The sequence below is a fragment of the Vulpes lagopus genome, chromosome X (genome assembly GCF_018345385.1).
Source record: "Vulpes lagopus strain Blue_001 chromosome X, ASM1834538v1, whole genome shotgun sequence".
NCBI lineage: Eukaryota > Metazoa > Chordata > Mammalia > Carnivora > Canidae > Vulpes > Vulpes lagopus.
The window spans coordinates 120,916,198-120,935,535 of record NC_054848.1 but is presented as its reverse complement, the minus strand read 5'-3'; the positions used below and the strand labels follow the sequence as shown (position 1 = coordinate 120,935,535).

At 61.4% G+C, this 19,338-nt stretch overlaps 1 protein-coding gene across 4 annotated transcripts in view; it reads right to left on the bottom strand.

Annotated features, from left to right (window-relative positions):
* Positions 1 to 811: 811 nt before the first annotated feature.
* The window catches only part of ATP2B3 (ATPase plasma membrane Ca2+ transporting 3), a 62,646-nt gene continuing 44,119 nt past the window's right edge, over positions 812 to 19,338 (bottom strand). For 2 of the 4 annotated variants that reach the window (XM_041741987.1, XM_041741988.1), the window contains exon 21: positions 812 to 3,878. In XM_041741987.1, coding sequence (XP_041597921.1) covers positions 3,552 to 3,878 — 327 coding nt within the window. In that variant the 3' untranslated portion in view covers positions 812 to 3,551. Of the gene's footprint in view, positions 3,879 to 14,420; positions 14,575 to 19,338 lie in introns of all 4 variants that reach the window. The other 2 variants (XM_041741991.1, XM_041741989.1) reach the window with 2 other exon arrangements.

Below are 19,338 nucleotides of genomic sequence, written 5' to 3'. Positions count from 1 at the left end.
ACCCGTGTCCATGGCAGCATGGTTCACGGTAGCCGAAAGGCAGAAAGGAACCCAGCGGTCCACTGACGGGTGAACGGGTAGGGAAACTGCGGTCCATCCACGCAGTGGAATGTTACTCAGCTTTAAAAAGGCAGGAAATACAAAAAATTAATAAATAAAAAAAATAAAATAAAGCAGGGAATTCTGACACAGGCTACAATGCGCGTGAAGCTCGAGGACACTAGGCAGCGTCTCTTGGAGCAGTCGATTCAGGGACAGGAAGGATGCTGGGCACGGGGACCTCGGGGCGCACGATGAGGAATTAATGTCTAATGCGGACACATTTCAGTTCGGGGAGATAGAGATATTCTGGGGACAGATGGTGGGGATGACTGCGCAGCGCTGTGAAACTACTTGATGTCATCGAGCTGTTTGCTTCAAAACGGTCAGGACAGTGACTTTTATGTTCTATATCTTTGGCCACAATAAAGAAAAAGAGGGAGGCCGCATGTGTGCCAGGGTTCTAACATTTGGGTTGGTGGCCCCTGCCACCTTCCTTTGAGGACCCCGGCCTGGACGTTCAGGCTGGGATCCTCTAGGCCACGACAGTTAGAGGACCACCATGCAAACCTCGGCTAGCAGGGCCTCCGACCCCACAGGGCAGCCGAGCCCTTTCTTCCTTCCAGAAGGATTGGGCAGGTGGCTGCATACCAGGGGGCGCTCCGCACACCCTTCCTGGGGCTCGTCGCAGCTTGGTGAAGCGGGTGAAGACACCTCCTTTTCATTCCAAACGAGAATTCACCAACTAATAAATCACACATGTTACCCAGACTGGGACTGTAGCAGCCTTTCATTTTTTTTTTTTTAATACACAGAAATTTTGGTCTATTCTTTAAGAAATTCAACTACAGACTCGAAATTATTATGCATCTGGTCTTCCTCACGAAGATAATTTTTGTTCAACTTTATAACAGGCAAATAAAAAGGTAAAACATATTTAAGAACTGAACACAGTTGACCAAGCCATTCCGTATAATATGCTTTTATAGAGAGGGGCTTCCTCACGAGACAGGTCCCTCGGCCTGAAGACTGTACAGAAACCAGAGCGACAATCCGAGGTCACGGCGCCCCTTTTCTGAACCCCACACCCCGAGGAAAGGCAACGTAGAAACTCAACAATGGACACACACAGTAGGCAACTTTGTACAGCAGCAGTGAGGGTTTTTGTTTAATATATGTTGACCATTTGTTCTACCGAGGTGTCTCTAACAGAGAATGAAAAGAAGCCCATGAGCAGAGCGTATGCAGCTTATCTTCTTCAACTGAAAGATTTCCGATTTTATTTCTAGTTTAAGAACACACAGACCCTCAACAAATTGAGTTGCCCTTTTTGTTGTTGTTGAAACAAGGACATTAGGGAACAGTTTACAAATGGGTAACATTCTCGATGTGCCCTTTGGAATAAAGGGATGGCTTTAAGTTATCTGTAGCTGGCATTTTGAGTGGGATTTTCTTTTCTAACTGAAATTCCTTTGCCCGAGATTGGACTACTCCTGCTCAGGGGTGACATGGCATTCGCGTTAACGGTAGGGACCGAGCGTGTTTGGGATGTCCACCCGGATGCTCACACAGGCAGGTGGAGGTGAGACGAGTCCCCTGCCGGTGGGTGCAGCACAGGGGACGTGACGGGTGAGCCAGCCTCGCTGCCCATCCACACCTGCATTTCCGTTCTGACCCGTGTCCCTCAGCCCCCCGCTGTCCCTCAGTGGCTCAGCCTCAGGCCCAAGTGATAGGCACATGTACAAGCTGTGGTCGGGCCTCAGTGGCCTCTCTGCAAAACGCGAGACAGATGAATTCAGAAGGTAAAGGAGCCTCTGCTTTTCCTGCATTTCCCTCCCTGGTTAGTGTGCGTTCGGGGGAAACTGAGGCTTGGCACCAGCGGTGCCCATACGGCAAGGAGAGGTCCCCGAGGGAACCGTCTGGGGAGCCCAGGCCCAGCTCTCCCACCCGCAGACACGGGGCTCCGCCGGCTCGGCGAAGCTGACCTCCTCAGCCTTCCGGGGCGCACGAGGAGGAGCCACAGGTGTGGCAGGAGCAGCAGCAGCCAGGTGCCCTTGCTCCCAGGTGCCCTTGCTCCCAGGGGCTGCACTTCTGCATCTGCGTCCCCTGCGTCGCCGCAGGTAGCTGCAGACACGAAGCCATGCCTCCGTGGGTCAGAGCTGTCCTTGAACGAGAAGACCCGGGTCGGAAGGGTGCTTTGGCAGGTGGCGACTGAGACCTTGGCCCAGTCACTCGACAGATCCCTCAGCCCACCTTCTCGCTTGCAGTCGCGTCCGCTCCTCTTGGGTTTGGATGGTGCCTCTTCCTGTGCCACCTTCCACCTGGCTCGCGCTGCTCTCCCCGCCACCCCCCTACCTCGGGGCCCTGGGGCTGCTCCGGGATTCTGGGCTCTGCCAAGGGGTCGACGAGGCGGTGGGGGGGGGGCACTTCATACTCTTGAACTTGGGCTGCGGACAGAGAGAGTCCACGAGGCCGACCTCAGGACTGGGAGCCGAAACCGACGGAAACCGAGAGCGAAACTCCCCTTTCCACCTACTGGAGGGGATCATTCTCGTCAATACTTTGGTATTTTCCTTTTAAATAAAAAAATTCCATTGAAAGGGTTTGTTTCTCCGCTATAGGCAGGGGTCTCAAAGTGCAAGAGTTCCAATTAGATCCGCCCCGGCCTCGTGTCTCTCTCCCCGACCTTCCCAGGGGTCTGCACAGCGACGGTCCCCGGGACTGTGCGAGACAGAGGCCCGGGGTGGAGAACGGAGGCTGGGCGGGAGGTGGGGGGGCCGCGATTGGGGAGGCCGGAGGGCGGGGGGGGGGCAAGCAACCAAAAAGATATTCTCGCAGTCTCGTTCCCTGAAAAAAACCTGCCACAATAAATAATGAAATTTCAAAATGAAAACACCTGATAAGAGGAATGGAAATATCATGCTGATAAATAGCTCCTTATTCTTTAAATATGCATCTGGTCATCTGTGCACGTATATGTCTATACGCACGCACTTATCTACGCACACACGCACACACAGACAGACCGCACGTGGTCCTGGGGAAGGGGCGCTCGGTGATGCGGGTACATTTGCAGGCGGCTCCCAGCTTTTGGGGGGGCTGTCCGGGCGGGGCCGTCCCCCCGGCCCTGCGGAGCAACGTTCGTCCTTTCTCTTTCCGTCTGAACCTACCGGGCCCACCGCTCTCCGGCGGGTGCAGGGAAATAAAAAAAAAAAACAACAAAACCTGACACCAGCCCCCTGCCCCACCGCACAGCCCCAGCCGCCAACATCTGGTGGAATTGTCGTGTTCATTAGAAAAAAAAAAAAAAAAAAAAAAGCTCCGATAGAAAAAAGGGAAACACAGCTGTTCTCACGCTCCGGCTTCTCCGTCCTCGTCCTGGGTCCCAGGTCAGAAGCCCCGGGTGGGAGGCTTCTTGCCAGCGCCGCGCTGCGAGCCCGTCTCCAGCCGCCTCGGCCGCGTCCTTGCAGGCCCAGCCGGCCGTGCGTGTGTGCGGCGCCCCGAGCGCTCCCCTAGAGGGACGTCTCCACGCTGTGGAGGGGGCTCCCCGGTCTGGAAGAAAGCACTGACGAGGTAGCGGACTTGGTGCCGTGCGTGCTCAGGTAGATGCCGCTGTCGATGGCGATGGCGTTGTTGTTCTGGTTGGGGGACGGGGGCGGGGGGGCCCGCAGGCGCTCCTCGTTCTCGTCCACGTCCGTGTCATCGATGAGGGGGATGTTGTGGGTGTAGTCGTTGATCAGAAACTCGGGCGTCGCCATGAAGTTATGAATGGACGTCTTGGATTCGGGTTTCTCCAGGCCCTCGTAGAGCGAGCTACGGAATGCTTTCACCACCCGGATCTGGAGGGGGACGCGGCGCCCAGGGGCCCGCGGCGGGAGCAGGGACGGAGGGACGGAGGGACGGAGGGAGGAGACAAAGAAGGAAACAAGGAGACAGTCAGTGGCTGGCCGGCGCCGGCAACGTCCACCCACACCAAGAGCGCAAGCTAGGCTGCGTGACAAATGTTCATCCGCGGGAAAGGGACGGCGGGGGCGGCAAGGGCCCTCAGGCTGGGGTCCACGTCCCATCAACCGGTCCCTCTGCAGGACACGTGGCAGCGGCTTTCTCTGGGCCGGCCTGGGCAGGTATTTTGGAACTCGAGAGTGACCACTGCGCAGGACTGTTGGCTGTTGCCTCCCGCTTCCCAGCACTGGGAAGCAGGGGCAGCTTAGGCGGCCCCTGGGCCCTCTGCCACATGTGAGCTCCAATTTGGGAGGACAGAAAGGTGACCCCACAAAGGGACAATGCTACAGAGTGGACTCTCCACTTCCTCTTACCAGAAAGGCGGCAGAACTTTCTGGTAAGAGAAGGTCCCCGGCCTATGGGCGCGTGGCTGGCCTTTCTCCAGTGGGGTTTCCCTCCCTGGCTTCTCTATAGTCCTCCACTCTGTCCCGACTGTCGCCAGCACCCGCCATGCCCAGACCCATAGGGCCATCAGCCTTCCTTGCTGCTAAGTCCAGTGGCTACTTTTGTGTCCCCGTCTTATGTGGTCTCTCAGGGGCACCCAATAGAGCTGACTGCTCCTCTTTCTGGAAGCTCCTCCCGCCTTCCCTGACACTGCCACGGCCTGGCCCTCCTCCTACGTCACCGGCCGCTCTGGCCCTGTCTCCTCCACTTCTCCTTCCTCTGTCCCACGGGGCCCCAGAGCCCTGGCCTGGCCCTGGTCCTCCTCTTCCTCTCCGTTCATAAGCCCGGGCCCGCCTTCCGGCCCTGACCACCACCACGGGGCTCACCTGGCTGTAGCCGGGGGCTGTGGCCCAGGCCCCCCCTCAGAGCTCCAGGCCCGAGAGCCTGCCACCCTCCCGTCTGGAGGCATCCGACCCTACTTTTGATATGCACCCACTAAACCTGTCCTGCTTGGGTGCCCTGATCCCCCGCGACGCTTGCTCCTGCCTCCTGAAGCCCCCCCAGCCCGTGGCTGGGTGCCTCCGACTGGTGGTCACTTCCCTTCGCAGACCCCGCTGCCTTCGGGTCTCCTGCCTTCACAGGCACTTTGCAATCTGGCGCCACTTGCCTCTCCAGCCCTCCCCGGCCTGCACTCCCTCTTCCTCCTCCTCCTCCTCCTCCTCCTCCTCCTCCTCCTCTTCACTTTCCAAGCCAGACAACTTCTTTTAGTTCCTGGAATCTGCCCTGTTCTCCCTCTACTCAGGCTTTTTCCCTGGCTGTCCCACTGTCACTGGCAGACCTCGGATCAGCATAACTCCGCAGGGAAGAGCTTCCCACAGTGCCCTGGGCCCCGGCTATGGTGGCCCTCGGCCCCAGCCGAGCTCAGGCACCCTCTGACCCCCGCACCTCTCCTCCTGCGGAATCTTGCTCCCAGAACTAGCCCCTCGGTCTGTGCGATCACACCTTCGCCTCCGTGAGTGCTCGAATGTCGCCGGGCCCATGAGCCACAGAGCCGCTGCCTCTCTCTGTTCCCTCCCTGGTGCCCCCACCTGGGCTCCCTCTTGGTTCTAGAAGCCCGACTTGCTGGGAAGGCCTCTGCTGGGCCCCGCACGAGCCAGCTGGCCTGGTGCTGAGATGGACCAGCCAGCTCTTCCCCATGTGAGTGGATGGACACGGCATCAGTTCTAAAGTCATTTCCAGGTCGAAGGTTCTAGGGCTTGGTGTTCTTGGTTTAGACTAGGCGTTGGCCGATTGTGGCCCAAGGGCTCACGCTGGCCCTCCGCTTGGTCTTCTAAAGTGTTATTGCCACACAGCCACGCCGTTGGCTTCTGCATGGTCTACGGTCGTCTACGGCTGTCTTGGAGATCCCAGGGCAGGGCTGGCTAGTTGTGACCAAGACCTGGCCTGCAAAGCTAACCCTGATTACTTGAAGGTCCTTGAGAGGAAAAGTCGGCGGCCCCTAGGTTAGACCGTGAATTGTCCCGCTCACAATGAGTCCCTTTCGACCCTCCGCTGTCTGGATCCCGGCACTGCCATCGCGTGGCCAAGCACAGGGCTCCTAAGTCACCTGAAGCAAAGTCAGTGAGCCAGAGCTCGGGAAAACTGGGATTTCCTAACCCCAGATCTCACATCTGGTGAGGATTTTCTCGGAAGTTGGTGAAGTCACATCTTCTGCGTTACAGATGGCCAACTATTTGCCCTCACTCCCTTGACTCCCCCAGGCTGGCCTCTGAGAAAGGAGTCACCCAGAAATCGAGGTGAGATTCATTTGACACTTTAATGCAAAGAAACAGAATTCACGTTTTGGAGGCATTGCAGATGGAGCCTCATTCTTTGGGCCTTTTCTGGTGCCAGAATTGTGGGGGAGCTGCCGGGACATCTGTCGCGGCTGCGTGGCGGTGCTGCGGTGTCTGCCCCAGCTGTCGGCCACAGCCCTCAGGTCACCGCACCCCAACACCGCCGGGCCTGGGGGCCTGGGGGGTAAGCCTGGCAGCAGTGACCTGGCCACAGTGGCTACACGCTTTCCTGTAGCTGAGCGGCTCCCCTCAATTGGACCGGGGTCCCCTGATGGCCGAACCCCTGCTGAAACCCATCTTCGGGTCTCCCCGTGCCTGGCTCAACTCCAAAGCCTGCCCCCAAACGGCAGCCAGCCCTTCCCTCTCTAGCTTCTGCAGTTCTGGAATGTTCCTTCAGGGCGCTCCTCCCGGTTTAATGACCCTCTTGCCACCAGCCTTGTTTGCTGCCTCCACGGAGCGAGGTGGCAGGTGGCGCCGGGGCTGCTCACGCACCCACGCGGCCGGGGACTCGAGGCTAGGCTTGTGTCACCCCAAGTGTCTGACAGCTGGCGGACAGTCAGCTTTCCTCCACGTCCCACTTCCCCGCGTGAGACCTCAGCCTGTCATCAAGGTGCTCGGTGTTGGTGTTCTGATGGGGTGTTTTCAGGCCCCGCAACCCCGAAGAGCCCCGAAGAACTAACCTCTTGGGACGCTGGTTAGGTGAGAACCAGCCAACGCTTCGAGAAGAGAGGCCTGCCCTAGAGACCCGAGCTCACGCGCGGGGTGGGGTGCTGGGGGGACCTGGGACCGCCCCATGGCAGAGCTCAGCGTGTCCCAGCACGAGAGAGAGCGAGGCTGAGCTGAAACAGGGCCCTTCCTCCACGCCCTGCCCTGCTCCTCAAGCTCCAGCCGAGGCCCAGGGCGGGCTCCCTCGGGTCACCTCTCCAAAGGGACCTTGCCGCCCTCCAGGCTGTCCGTGCCACCGCACCACCCGTGTCCGCAGCCGCATGGGCCCGTCCCAGCCTGCACAGCGGCTGTCAGCTCTGTCCAACCGAAGGGGCTGAGGGTCACTCCCGGCTGCCGGTCCCAGGGCCGCCGATCCCCCACCCCAGTGCCGCGCATCAGCATGTCCCGCAGCCCCCGGTTCCCCGGCCTCTCCACCCTAGAGCCCTCCGTGGCTCCCCTGAATCCCTGGCGGCCCCTGGGGCTTGGCCCCCAAGGCCAGAGGCCCTGACTGCCCGGCCTCTTGAGCCTCCCTGCCTCCCGCCCGTGGGGCGGACGTCTCTGGGGCCCCTGGCAGCCCCTGCCCTCCAGCCTAGCTGGTGGGGACGCCCAGCATTCCAGCAGGGATGGGGCTGCCCTGGGTCCACCCTGAGCAGTGGGGCATTCACCCAGCTGGACCCCGAGCCCCCCAAAAGTCCAGTGACCGTAAACGTTACAGACACGAAAAGTACTTCCCAGTAAAGATGCCTCCTAGGGTTAGGGCCACGGCGTCTGGGAAGGCTGAGGAGGGTCAGGTCGGGGCCCGCTGTGCCCCCCATTTCCTGAGGCCCGAGAAGCAGCTCTGCTTGCCCCAGCACTGCCTGGGTGCCCTCTCCCCCGGCCCCTGCACCCACTTAAGCATGTTGCCCCCCTCCCTTGCCTGCTCACACATCTTGTCTTAAAAAAGAGACCCTCTCGGTGCTGTGGTCCTCTCTAGCCGCTGCCAGTAGCTCCTTCCTGGCCCCCTGCTCCCCAGGGACGTCCCCAGCTGGGCACTCAATGCTCCCCACGCCACAGCCCTGCTGCCTGGCTGTAGCCGGGGCCCCAGGTTCTCCATCCTCTCCCCATCCCTTGACACCCGAGGGCCCCGGGGCTCATCTTTGGGCCTCCCCCCACCCCCCACGTTTCCTAGCTGCTGTGACCCCAAGTGGCATCTGTCTGCTGACCAGCCCCACATCTCTATCTCCAGGCTCGGGGCTCGGCCTGCCACTGTAACCTCACCCCCCACCCCACGCCTCTTCCTCGGTCTCCCTGCTGCTGCCCTTGGCCTCTGCGGTCTCTTCTCATAGCAGCCCAAGAAATCCGGTCAAACCGAAGCCAGAGCCTGTCACACCCTCCGCCCATCTGAACCCTTTAATAGGCGGGGGTCAGGGCCTGCCTCAGTTCTTATCCTTGACTGTCTCCAGCCTCAGCCTCCTGGCTCTTCCCACGCTCCTACCTCAAGGCCTTCGCACAAGCTGTTCCCTCCGCTGGGAAGCCTCCTCCCCAGGGAGCCTCCTGGCCCCCCCTCACCTTTTCTGTTTCCAGGCTCAAACCTCCCGGCTCCCTCAGAAACCCTGCACCTGTTCCTTTCTTCCCCGGCGTGGCTCACTTTCAATTCACCGCCCCTGCCCATTGTTCCCTCCTCCGCCTCCTTTCCGCAGGCCCCTGAACACTGGGGTCTGTCTGGTTCACTGACCACCCCGGCTCCCAGCACCCAGCACAGTGGCCGCGCGCGGCAGGGGCTCAGTGGGCGGCTGCTGAAAGTACCTCTCACCAGCTAGCTCGGGTCCCCCCGGCAACATGACACCTGCCCCTTCCGCTGCCTAGATTCTTTTGCCAGGATGTCCCGTGCTGGCCTTATCTCTTTGTTCAGAACCCGGCTCACATATCCACCCTTCGAGAGGCCGTCCCCAGACAACCTTCATCCAGAATAGCCCTCCCGACACTTCTCTTGCTCTGCTTTCTTCTCTTCTGGGGCTTGTGACCATCTACACTTAACAGAAGCTTACTTCTCGGTTTGTGCTTTGCTGTCCGAGCCGAGAGCTCCGTCAGCGGGGACAGGCAGGGTGACACTTCGAGCCCACAGCGCCGCTCCAGCCACACGGAGCCAAAGCAGAAGGGGTGCTTATGTCACACTGTGACACATGACCATGCTGCTGATGGATGGCTGGGGACGGGGCGGCAGCGGGGCTGAAGGTCGCGGTTCCAAGTGGACGTGCTCCGCTTTTGGTCTGACCTCCCATCGCTCAAGTTTGCAATGCAGGTGCTGATGGGGGTGGAGAGGGGATGTGGAAACGGGGAGGCGAGGCGAGGAGGGAACACCCACCCAAGGAAAGGAATGCAAAAAGGGAATGAAAAGAAAAGAAGTGAAGAGAAAAAGAAAAGCAAAGGCCCCTGAACAATGATGACAACGGCAACAACAGAAACTGGGTTCGACAACCTTCTGGCCTTTTCTGCTCTGTACCATGGGACACGCAGGCCCTGGCTGGGGCAGGGTCGTCATGCTATCCGCCCCCTGCTCCTGTCTTGCTGCTCTCTCAAAGCCCCCTCATGCCTGATGGGCACGCCTGCCTCTGTACCAGCCACTCATCCAGAGTCTTCTACGGGAGGAAGGGGACCTTCTGCTCTCCTGGCATCCAGGCTGTGGGTTTATAGCACATTCTGCACATAGCGGCTGGGGAGAGCCAGGGGAACTGCTTTCCAGGAACTTCGGGGCTCCCAGGCCCCAAAGCATCCTTGTACGCATGAGGGGGTATCTCGGGGCTTGGATGGGACACAAAGAGGCGTGGGGTGACATACCCACAATCGAAGAGGAAGGCTCCCTTTCCTCACCATGGAATCAGGACGTGTGAAAAGGCAAACTCCTTTCTGAGGGATCGAACCCCAAACCAAACTAAAGACAGGGCTCTGTGCGCGTTGGCAAGTCAAAAATGCTAACGGCCGGCACCTTTCGTGAAGTTTACCTCCCGTCCTGTGTGCATGCACCTGGGCCCGGCCTGGGAGAGTCCAGACTCACGCTGCTGCTGTCAACAAGCTGCTGCACTGAGCTGACCCAGGCACGGTGCGTCCCGGGCCTTTCGGGTGGTCGGCCTGGCTTTTCATCCCGGCCACGTCCGGCTGCAGGGCCTCGAATAAGTCTTGAGCTTCCCGGGCTCTGGCTCCCAGCCCCGGGAGTCAGCCTGGAAGTGCCTACTGGGGAGGGCTGGGAGCAGGGGTTCTGGGTCTGCCTCAGGCCTCGAGCCAGCCGGTCCGTTAGGAAGGAGCCGGAAGGTCCCTCCCTGTGGTCGGGCCCTCGGTGGCGGGAAGGCTCGGGCAGGGCGCGGCTGAAGCTATTCCTAATGTGGAAACAACGCTGGCGAATAGCTGAGACAAGATGCCAGCACACTGTTCCCAGAAGCCCGAGCGGAGAGACTTGGCTTGGAATCAACGAAGTTCCCGAGAAAGGCGCAAACTCCAGCAAACAAGACTGCTTGCCCTCCGCAAGGCTCCTTCCTCCGCGGGGCTGCTGCCCTGCAGTGTGCGATGAGCTCGGCTCCCCAGGCCCCAGAGGGTGTGTCCCAGGAAATCGGGGGCGGGGGCGCTTACCTGGCATCGGCTTTGCCAAGTTGGATGGAAGGCTTTCGTGTTGCAAAAGGCAATTCAAACAAAGCAACTGCTACGGGCTGTTCCTGGCTCGGAGGGTCGGAACCAAACAGCCCCAGGGAGCCCTTCGGGCCGCATCTGACCAAACTCCCCTGCCGCTGTGGCCCGGCTGGGTCAGGAGCCCGCTCTGCCACCGCGGGGGGCTGGGGGAGCCAGGGGGCCAAGCGGGGTGGGGGGAGCAGGCAATGCAGGTGTGGCTGGGAGGGGGCGCCGGGGCGCTCAGGCCCGGGGGCAGCCACCTGGCGCCCGCCTGCTGCCCGGGAGTGAACCCGAGTGAGCACAACACCCCGTCGGGCCAGGCCTTTGGGCCCCCGCACCCAGCCGGGGAGTGGGCCCGGGTGTCCTGCAGCGCGAGTGGGTGCGAGCGGGCCGGGCCTGACGGGCCTGGGGATGGGGCACGGGATGGCAGTCCCTGCTAGCTTCCGGAAGGCGGACAGGGCTGGTCAACGATCGCAGGGACGACGACGGCCAAGGTCCCGTGCGAGCTGGGGGGTGGCCTGGAGGTGGCGGCCCGTGAAGGGCAGGTGTGATGCCCTGGCCAAGAACGAGAAGGCTGAGTGAGCCGTCCTGGGGATGCGAGGTCGCCGTGTGTGGCCAGGGCAGTGGGGACCGACTGGGGCTCCCAGATCCAGAAGCCGCAAAGACACGTGGGTGTAGAAAGCCCGGGGGCCCGGAGGTTGGCTGGAAATCATGGGTGCGTGTGAGCGTGGGTGTGCTGAGCCCCAAGGATCTCTGCGCCGCCAACCGTCCCTGCTCACCCCTCCAGGGGGCTGTCCCTTGCCTCCGGCTCCCCCTGCACCGCGCTGCGCGCTGGGACCTGTGTCGGTGAGCCCTGTCCCCTGCCCTGCGGCCCTGGGGCTCCTGCACTCGCCCGGCACTGGGCCTTCCGCCGGGAGAGCCCGGGGTTCTCGGCGGGAGTGAGTCAGAGCAGAGGCCCGGTGTGCTGGAGAGACTTGCCCCGGCCTGTGCAATCACGGGCAGACCGGCGGGGCGGTGGGCGCAGGGGACAGGAATCTTCCCGTAAGAAAGGGCTGGGGTTTTCCTCGGGAAAACCTTGCGGCCTGTGAGCACTGCAGCCTCTGCCAGGCTGCCCCTCGGCTAGGCGAGGAGCTCTGTTGTGAGCTGCGCCTGGCCTTCCTTCCGGTAAGCTCCCAGAGGGGGTGAGGGCCAGTGGCTACCCCCCTCCCCGTCCCCCGTGCCCTGTCCTGATTCGTCCAAAGAGGGTGCCGGGCTTAATGACTTCTCTAGGTCCTCACATCTTGCACTGGGGGCCGGTTCTGAGTTCCAAACCCGTCTGCCACACAGTGATGATGGCGGGAAGTGCTTTTGGTTGGTGGCTTCCAGAAGCAGGCATGTCCCCTGGTGTTGCCAGCATCTTCCTCCATGGGGGGTCCTTTCTGAGGTGCGGCTGCTCAAGTGGGATGAGCCTTTTAGGCTGGTGCTCGTAGGTTGGGACCTGGGGACCCCCTCGCTATCACAGCAGCACCCTCCTCAGACAGAAGGTGCTCCGCTCTCACTGGGGCCCGTTCCTCACCCGGTGGCACGTGGGTGGAAGGGACGGTGGCCCTGTTTTTGGTCAGGCACGAGTTTTCGATCCCCCTGGAGTAGCTCGTGACCGGGGGGCGGGGGGTGTCTCTCGCACTGTTCTTACCAGGCACTGCTGGGCTCCCCAGAGTGGGAAGTGGGATGAGAGATGGCTGCAGAAGGAAGGAAGGCGCTAGGAAGACAGGAGAGAAAGAGCCTACCGCCAGGGAGGAAGCCCAAGGAATCCAGAGGGAGCCAAGAGACAGCAGGCCTCGCCAGGTTCCCAGAGGGTGGCCCTGGCTGGCCCCGGAGTGGAGAAGGCCTGAGGGGTGTGACGAGTGGGGGCTCTGTCGGCTGCCTCCCCTCCCCCGCAAGTCAACAGACAGATGGACAGACAGACAGACAGGAAGTGCAGAGAGAGCTGGCAAAGAAACGTATGGAAAAAAGTCAAGGGAGAGGGAAGAACAGGGGCAGGTCAGTATGTGCCCCTTGGGCCGACCCACGCCCCCTTTTGTCCCTTCATTTCCAGGAAGGGGGGTGCTGCTGCCTCAGCCAGGCCCTAGCTGAGGCGCTCCCGGGGGCCGAGACCCGTTTCTGTCCTCAAGTGACTTGGAGCTGAGCCTCCTGCACACCTCTCTGGGTGGAGTGGTGGCAAGACCCCTCTGGGACAAGCTCCCGCCTACATGATGGCTGTTGGCTAATGTTTGTGGCCCGGGTGGGGAGCCCACTGAGTGTGCAAGGGAGCTGGAGGTGTGTGCGGTCCGTGGTTTGGGGAAGGGGTGTGTGTGTGTGTGTGTGTGTGTGTGTGTGTGTGGGTGTGTGTGCATGCACACGTGCTGTTTCCGGAGGGGACAAGGTGGTCCGGCGGGGACTGGTGCGGCCCACATCCCTTCCTTAAAGGGCAGAGTGGCCTGAAACGATAGTGTAAGCAAGAGGAGGGATGCCCCCCACTGGGGACCTCTCACCAGGTCCTAAAAAAGGAAAAAGAAAACGAAAAAAAGAAGAAAAACAAAGAAGGGGAGGGGAGGGAAGACAAAGAAAGACAAAAGAAAAAAGAGAAAGAGAAGAAATCAAGCAAAAAGAAAATCCCAGAGTCTGGTGAGGGAAAAAGCGTAGTTAACGGCTCCCGTCTGGGGGGAAGCGATGTGTTCACGGAGGTGAGAGTTGCCGGGTCTCACTGGAAGGAAAGGAAACAGGTAGCATCGAACCATCCCGGGGGGCTCTGGGCTCATACTCGAAGGCTCACTGTCTGGTGTTTGACATCTCGAGGTTGTTACAAGAGGCAGGAGGCCCGGGAGGAGTTGGGGCTCACACGGTTCCCGGCCCTCTCGCTCGTTGGGGAAACCCCGCCGCGGCGGGTTCGGGGGGCTCTAGTGGCTTTCCTTTGGTCTTTGTAAAAAGATGTGAGCAATGGTGGAAGCTTCTACCTCGCTTAGGGCAGCCCTTGGGGGAGGGGGTTGCCCTGGAGCACAGAGGAGGGAGCCTCCTTCTCCAGCTTCTCGGAGGAAGGAGGAGAGGGACTGTGGACCGGATCGGGGTAAGACCTGCCAATCCTGAGGCCTGTCCGGAAAGAGCGGAGGTGCCTGGGGGACAAGTGGAAAGGTGGCAGGGTGCAGGCTCGGGCTGTGAGGAGGACTCCGGGCCGAGGAACACCTTGGACGCCTGTAGCGGCGTGGGCTCGGGGCACGTGAGCACAAGCTGCTGGCCACCCCGGAGCCCGCCTCCAGTGTGACACCTCCGCAGGGGGAGTTCTGGAAGCTGCCGCTCTCGCCCCAAGTAGGTGGGCTGGAGCTCTGCGCTGCCAGCGATGCCCGGGACGGCAGCTGCCTCCCCGTCCGGCCCTGGAGGGCAGCCCCGAGCCCGCGGGCCCCCCCATGGGCCTCCCCACGGAACCTGAGCAAGGCCCTGCCCCGACACCAGACAGCACCAGAAGCGGCCCGAGTTCATGAAGAACCATCGGCAGGTGCAGACAAGTTCAAGAAAAGAAAGACCAATGACAGAAGGAGCACTAAACGAAAACCAAAAAAAACCAAACAAAGCAAAGAACAGGAGGTCCAGCAGTGCCATGGACTCAGGACATTTCATAAGAGAATATGGCTTTGGAGAGACACACCGTCTGGGCGGGAAGGACTGGACAGGGCGGTGGAGGAAGAACGGAAAAGCCACGGTGAGCGGAGGATGCAAGACTGGAAAAAAAGAGAAGGAAGAGGCGGGGAGGCTTTTCTCCCCCCGAGATGCCATTTATGAGAGAAAAGGGGACTCAAGACTCACTCCCAGCGGCACTGGTGGGATTGGCGGCGGAGAGAATTGCGTGAGTAGGGGTAGAAAGATTGGTTACGTCATGGAGCTGGCTGAGGACCGAGGACCTCCGGCGCACGGCACCCTGAAATGAAGCGCTTCTCTTGAAGGTACTCACTACCTCCATCTGTGGGAGAGAAAATGAGATAAAGGTTGGCTTGCACTGTTGTCCCTGCCAGCGCGCGGGGGTGGGGCTGGGTGAGGACGGGGGCGCCACGCTGGGCTCGGGGTGTGACCGCGACGCCTCATCTAGGCCGCCCCGCTCCCTGGGAGCCGACAGTGCGTCCGCGCCGTCCAGCAAGAGAGGGACGGTTTGCTGAGCGAATGACGAGCACCCACAAGACCGGGAGGGCGGGGCGGGGGGGCGCCGCAAGCAACCGTCGGGGAAGGAGCCGCTTGCGTTCACCGCATGCTCATCGCAAGCCGCGTGTCAACAGGTCCCCGCGTCGGCCGGCTGCGGGGGGCATGTGACAGCTCCCCTTAGGACGAGGTGCCCTGCGGCTGTGCTCGCGGGTGGGGTGGCGTGGGGACAGGGGCCCTTCCCTGGCCTGCCCTGGTCTACGCGACATGCATCGACCGCTTGGCACTCCGCTGGCCTGGCCCGCCCTGCCCTGCAGTGACTCGGGGGCTCCCCCGTGGGCGTGGGCGCTCTCGGTGAAAGACTGGACTTAAAAAGAGAGAGGGGGGGATTTTGCCAAAGCACCCGCTCTGTCTTCCCGGGCCCCCTTCCGCAGGGCCACAGGTGTGGCGGGAGGGAGAGCAGAGAGACCGGGGGGGCCTGGGAGCAAAGACGGCTTTTGCTTTGTCCTCCGCCCTTTAAGCTTCCCAGGCGTCAAAAGGCAGGTGGGTCTATGGGAAGTGAGAGCCACGTGGCGAGCTTGCTCGGAGGCCCCGGGCCTTCCGACTTCCCGCCCGCGGCCCTTCACCGGCCTGGAGGCCTGGGGGTGAAGCAGGCCTGTGGCTCAGTGGCCTCGCTGCATGTGGCCCCGTCGGAGACCGTGTGCCTGGCTTCCGGGAGGGGAGGCCGGCCCAGCGCGGCCCGCTTTAGGCTGCCTCTTTGGGGATGCCTTCCAGGGCTGGGGTGGGGGCAGGCCGTTTTGGCCTTCGAGGGTGGCTCTGATTTCTGGAAAGTGCCATACAGTTCACTGGATGATGTGAGCAGCAAAGCAAATATGCAATTCTGGACCTGATGCACACTGGCTACCTACTCTGGCCCAGAGCGAGGGGCCCCATGCCACCCCCAAGTCCTGCGGTGGCTCTGTGGTGGCCGCTAGGTCCAGCGGGGTGTCTGACACGGGGCCAGGCTTCTCAGAAGAAGGCAGTTGAGTGCTCAGACTCCCCCCACCCCAACCGAGATGAAGATGTGCATGATTTCGATTCCTAGACGCGCAGTGGAAAAGGCTACTGCCGTGTACTCTGCCGCCGAGCCCCCTTCCACCCACACAGCCCGCTCTTCAGCAAGGGCACCTCACTGCCGGGGCGGACACCCATGCATAAGGCACACTGAGTGGCCACGGGGGGCTGGCACGGCGTCTAGTGTGCCCCAAGGCACGGAAGGAAGACGACCCAGGCCATAGGGCCCCCTCTCCCTGGGGGCAGGGAGGCTCTCCTCCCTCGATGGCCAACAGGTGTCTAAGGTCTGTCTCAAGAGGGCACTCTACGGCAGCAGAGGCGACGAGGGAAGGAAAAGGTGCTTTTCCTGCCTCTGATTTGACCTCTCCTCACGGTGTCCCGATGGGATGATGGTATCAATCAAAATGCCTCACACTGGCCCCCTGCCCCCCAAAAGCCCACTTGCTGCTGAAGCTTCTCATTGGCCCATAATGCAACGTGAAGTAGACCACAGCATGAGCGCTTCGAAAAAGCTCCATGGTCTCCATTTCAAGGACTCTTAGCAATTCTGGAATGACCCCCCCCCCCGCCCCGGTCCCCAACCCTTTGGGTGTATTAACACGTTAGTATGGAATGATGGTGACAGCAGGTAGCAGGTTACAAAATGCCTTCACTTAGCAACGTAAAAAGCTGCGCTGGCCTCCCAAATCCGGAGAGCAACTTTGTGGTTCGCAAAATCCAGAAATCTAGGGCCGGCTGCCTGGAGCGATGCTTCCCTTGGCTTGGGGGATGCCTACAAGCTGGAGGACTTGATTTGTTTTTTGAGCAGGTATTTTGAATCACAAAGAACAGATGCTCTTTAAGAAAACGAGCTCAAGTATCAAGTAGCCAATTGGTTTGGCACTCTTGTGAGCTTGGGGGATGTGAGGTGACAGAGTGACCTCTGGAGGGAAGAGTGGCTGTATGGGGAGGGCTAGGAGTACGCTAGGGGATCGGGGAGGGGAGACTCTTGCTGGGTGACTTTGGACAAGTCCCTTCTGTCTGGGTCCCATTTCACCATGTATAAAGTGACTGGTCAGCGTCTACATGGGCGGTGATTATCAGAACGGCCCGTAACTCCAAGACCCTGATTGAGGGGACCCGCTCGACTAGCCAGGCAGCGGTGGCAGGCCCGGGAGCCCGTGGGCACACCGACACAGCTGGCCGGGAACCACTGACCCTTCCCCAGACGCCGCACACTGGGCAGGGCTGCTGTCTCAGCTGCTAGAAAGGCACCATCACCTTGGGCTCATCAGCGGAAGTGGAGGGGGCTGCCTGGAGGAGCGGGGTGCTGCTGCAGTCACCCCCCGCCTGCCCCCCGCCGTCTCAGGCTGACTGGGCTCTGCCGCTGAACTGGGGCATGACAGATGGGAGCCCGAGGGGCCAGGATGGGCTGGGCAGGGGCTCACGGCGTGCTGCAAGGCAATGAGGGGAGACCTGGACATCTGGCCACGGAGTCGTTCCTGTTCCTCTACTGGGCACTCAGCGGTCCATTTGGACCTAAGACATTCGTCCCTGGCCACATTGGCTTAGGTGCTCGGGATGCAAAGACGAATGAGCCAGAGAACTGGCCTCCTGCTTCTCCACTGGAGAAGCCCCTTGCATCCCTGGGGAGCTCCTTGAAGGTGACTTATTTGGGGCCGCCTCACCCAGCCCTACAATATCCCCAGCCCTGGGAGCAGCCCAGGACTCTGCAGTTTCGGTAAGTTCCCTGGGGCATTGTGCTCCTCACCAATTCTAGCGCCCTGGGCTGGGAGCACGGAGGGAGTGGACTCAGAAGGCTGCAGGAGGAGGAGGGGCCCCGAGGGAGCATGTGGGAGCCGGGGAGTCCTGGGGCCCTGAGTGGCCAGCACGGACGCATAGCGAATGCATGTCTAGAAAAGCAGCCGGGGTAACAGGAACACAGGGTGCGAGGGATGACGACGCCAAGAGGCAGGGGCTGGAAGGCCACGGTCGGGACTCGGGACTCGACCCTTAAGACAGGAAGAGCGGCTACACGGCCACGGCGGGGACGGGGGTCACCGGAGGGGCTCGGCGAGCAGAGGCTGGAGGGGCAGGCGGGAGGCCGAGAGCCTGTGGCCAGAGCTGAGGCTGGGGCCCGGGGAGGGAAGAAGTCGGGGAGGGGGCCTGAGGCTGAGCCCCGTGACACTGCCGGGGATCGTGTGGCACTAGCTGGCAAGCTGCGTACGCCAGGAGCGTCAGGCCCGGGCGGGGTAGGCACCGGCTGCTGAGGGGCACCTTTGTGTGAGCTTCTTTGGGACGAGCCCGTAGTGCTGAGTGACAGGCCATGTGACACCCCGGAGGCACACACTGGGGAGAGGTGTGCTCTCAGGTCATGCCCCTGGCCCAGGGGCCCTCGAGGGAATGTGCAGAAAGGCGGGGCTGGGTGCCAGGTGGGACCCCAGGAGGCAGAGCAGTGGGAGCCAGGTCAGGGGCACGGGGCTGGGCGTCCTGGACAGAACGTGGAGAGAGACCGGTGTCACCGGGGGCAACAGAGGCAGCAGGGAGACCTGAGCCAGGCAGAGACACTGGCGGCTAGGCCGGGAGGATGGGGGCCGGGGTGGCTGATTGGGGACGTGCGTTCGAGGGGGACGGCTGGCGTACCAGCTGTGTGCGGACACAGGAAGAGCGTCTGGGATGGCACTGGGGCCCCGGCTGGCTCAGGGGAGGTGACGGAGCCATCGGCCAGCAGCTCAGGGGCTGGGAGGAGCTGGGCTCCGGGACTGTGGTCCGGGCCAAGGCCACTGTGGGCGTCTCGGTTCAGGTGTGGCACTCTGGGGGCTTCGGGTCGGGCAGAGGAGGAGACGGGGCGTGGGGGGCACTGGGGTGCCGTGTGAAGGCTGCCAGGGAAGGGGCAGGCAGCGGGGAATTGGCCAAGGGGCGTCCACAGGGCCCAAGCAGAGGCCACGGGACAGGGTAAAAGGAGGGGGACTGCAGCTGAGACAGCCGAGGGTGGGGTGAGCTCTCACCCGCTCTTCCTTCCGCCCCTACTGGGTCCCGTGCCCCCAGCGCTGTGGGACTATGCACGTGTGAGGGCCGCAGCAGCGGGGACCAAGGTGTGGGTGGGAAGTGGGGGTGCCAGGCAAGCGAGGCTGAGGAGCAGACAGTGGGATGGAGGGGACGGCAGAGAGCGGGGCCGACTGCGCTCATGGAAGGGCGCTGGGAAGAAGCCTTGACGCAGGATGGAGGGACAGCCCTTGGTGACAACTGCCTCTGGGACGTTGGGGCAGAGGCCAGGCTGTGGTGGGACCACCAGTGAGTGCGAGGAGAGGATGTGGAGAGACAGCGAGTACAGAATATTCAAGCAAGAAGGCCACTGGGAAGGGTTGGGGGCAAAGAACAGGGGTTGCTCGGGCAAGCGAGTCTGGTGAAGCCTGGGAAAGCGCCCGAGGCCGAGTGGTCCCCGTGACCAGGTGACTCCGGAGACCCCGGGCTCCCCGAGCTCTGATATTTGGACACTGAGATGAACAGAAAGGCCCAACCCTGTGGCCAGAGTCCGCTTGCACAGAATTCACACACA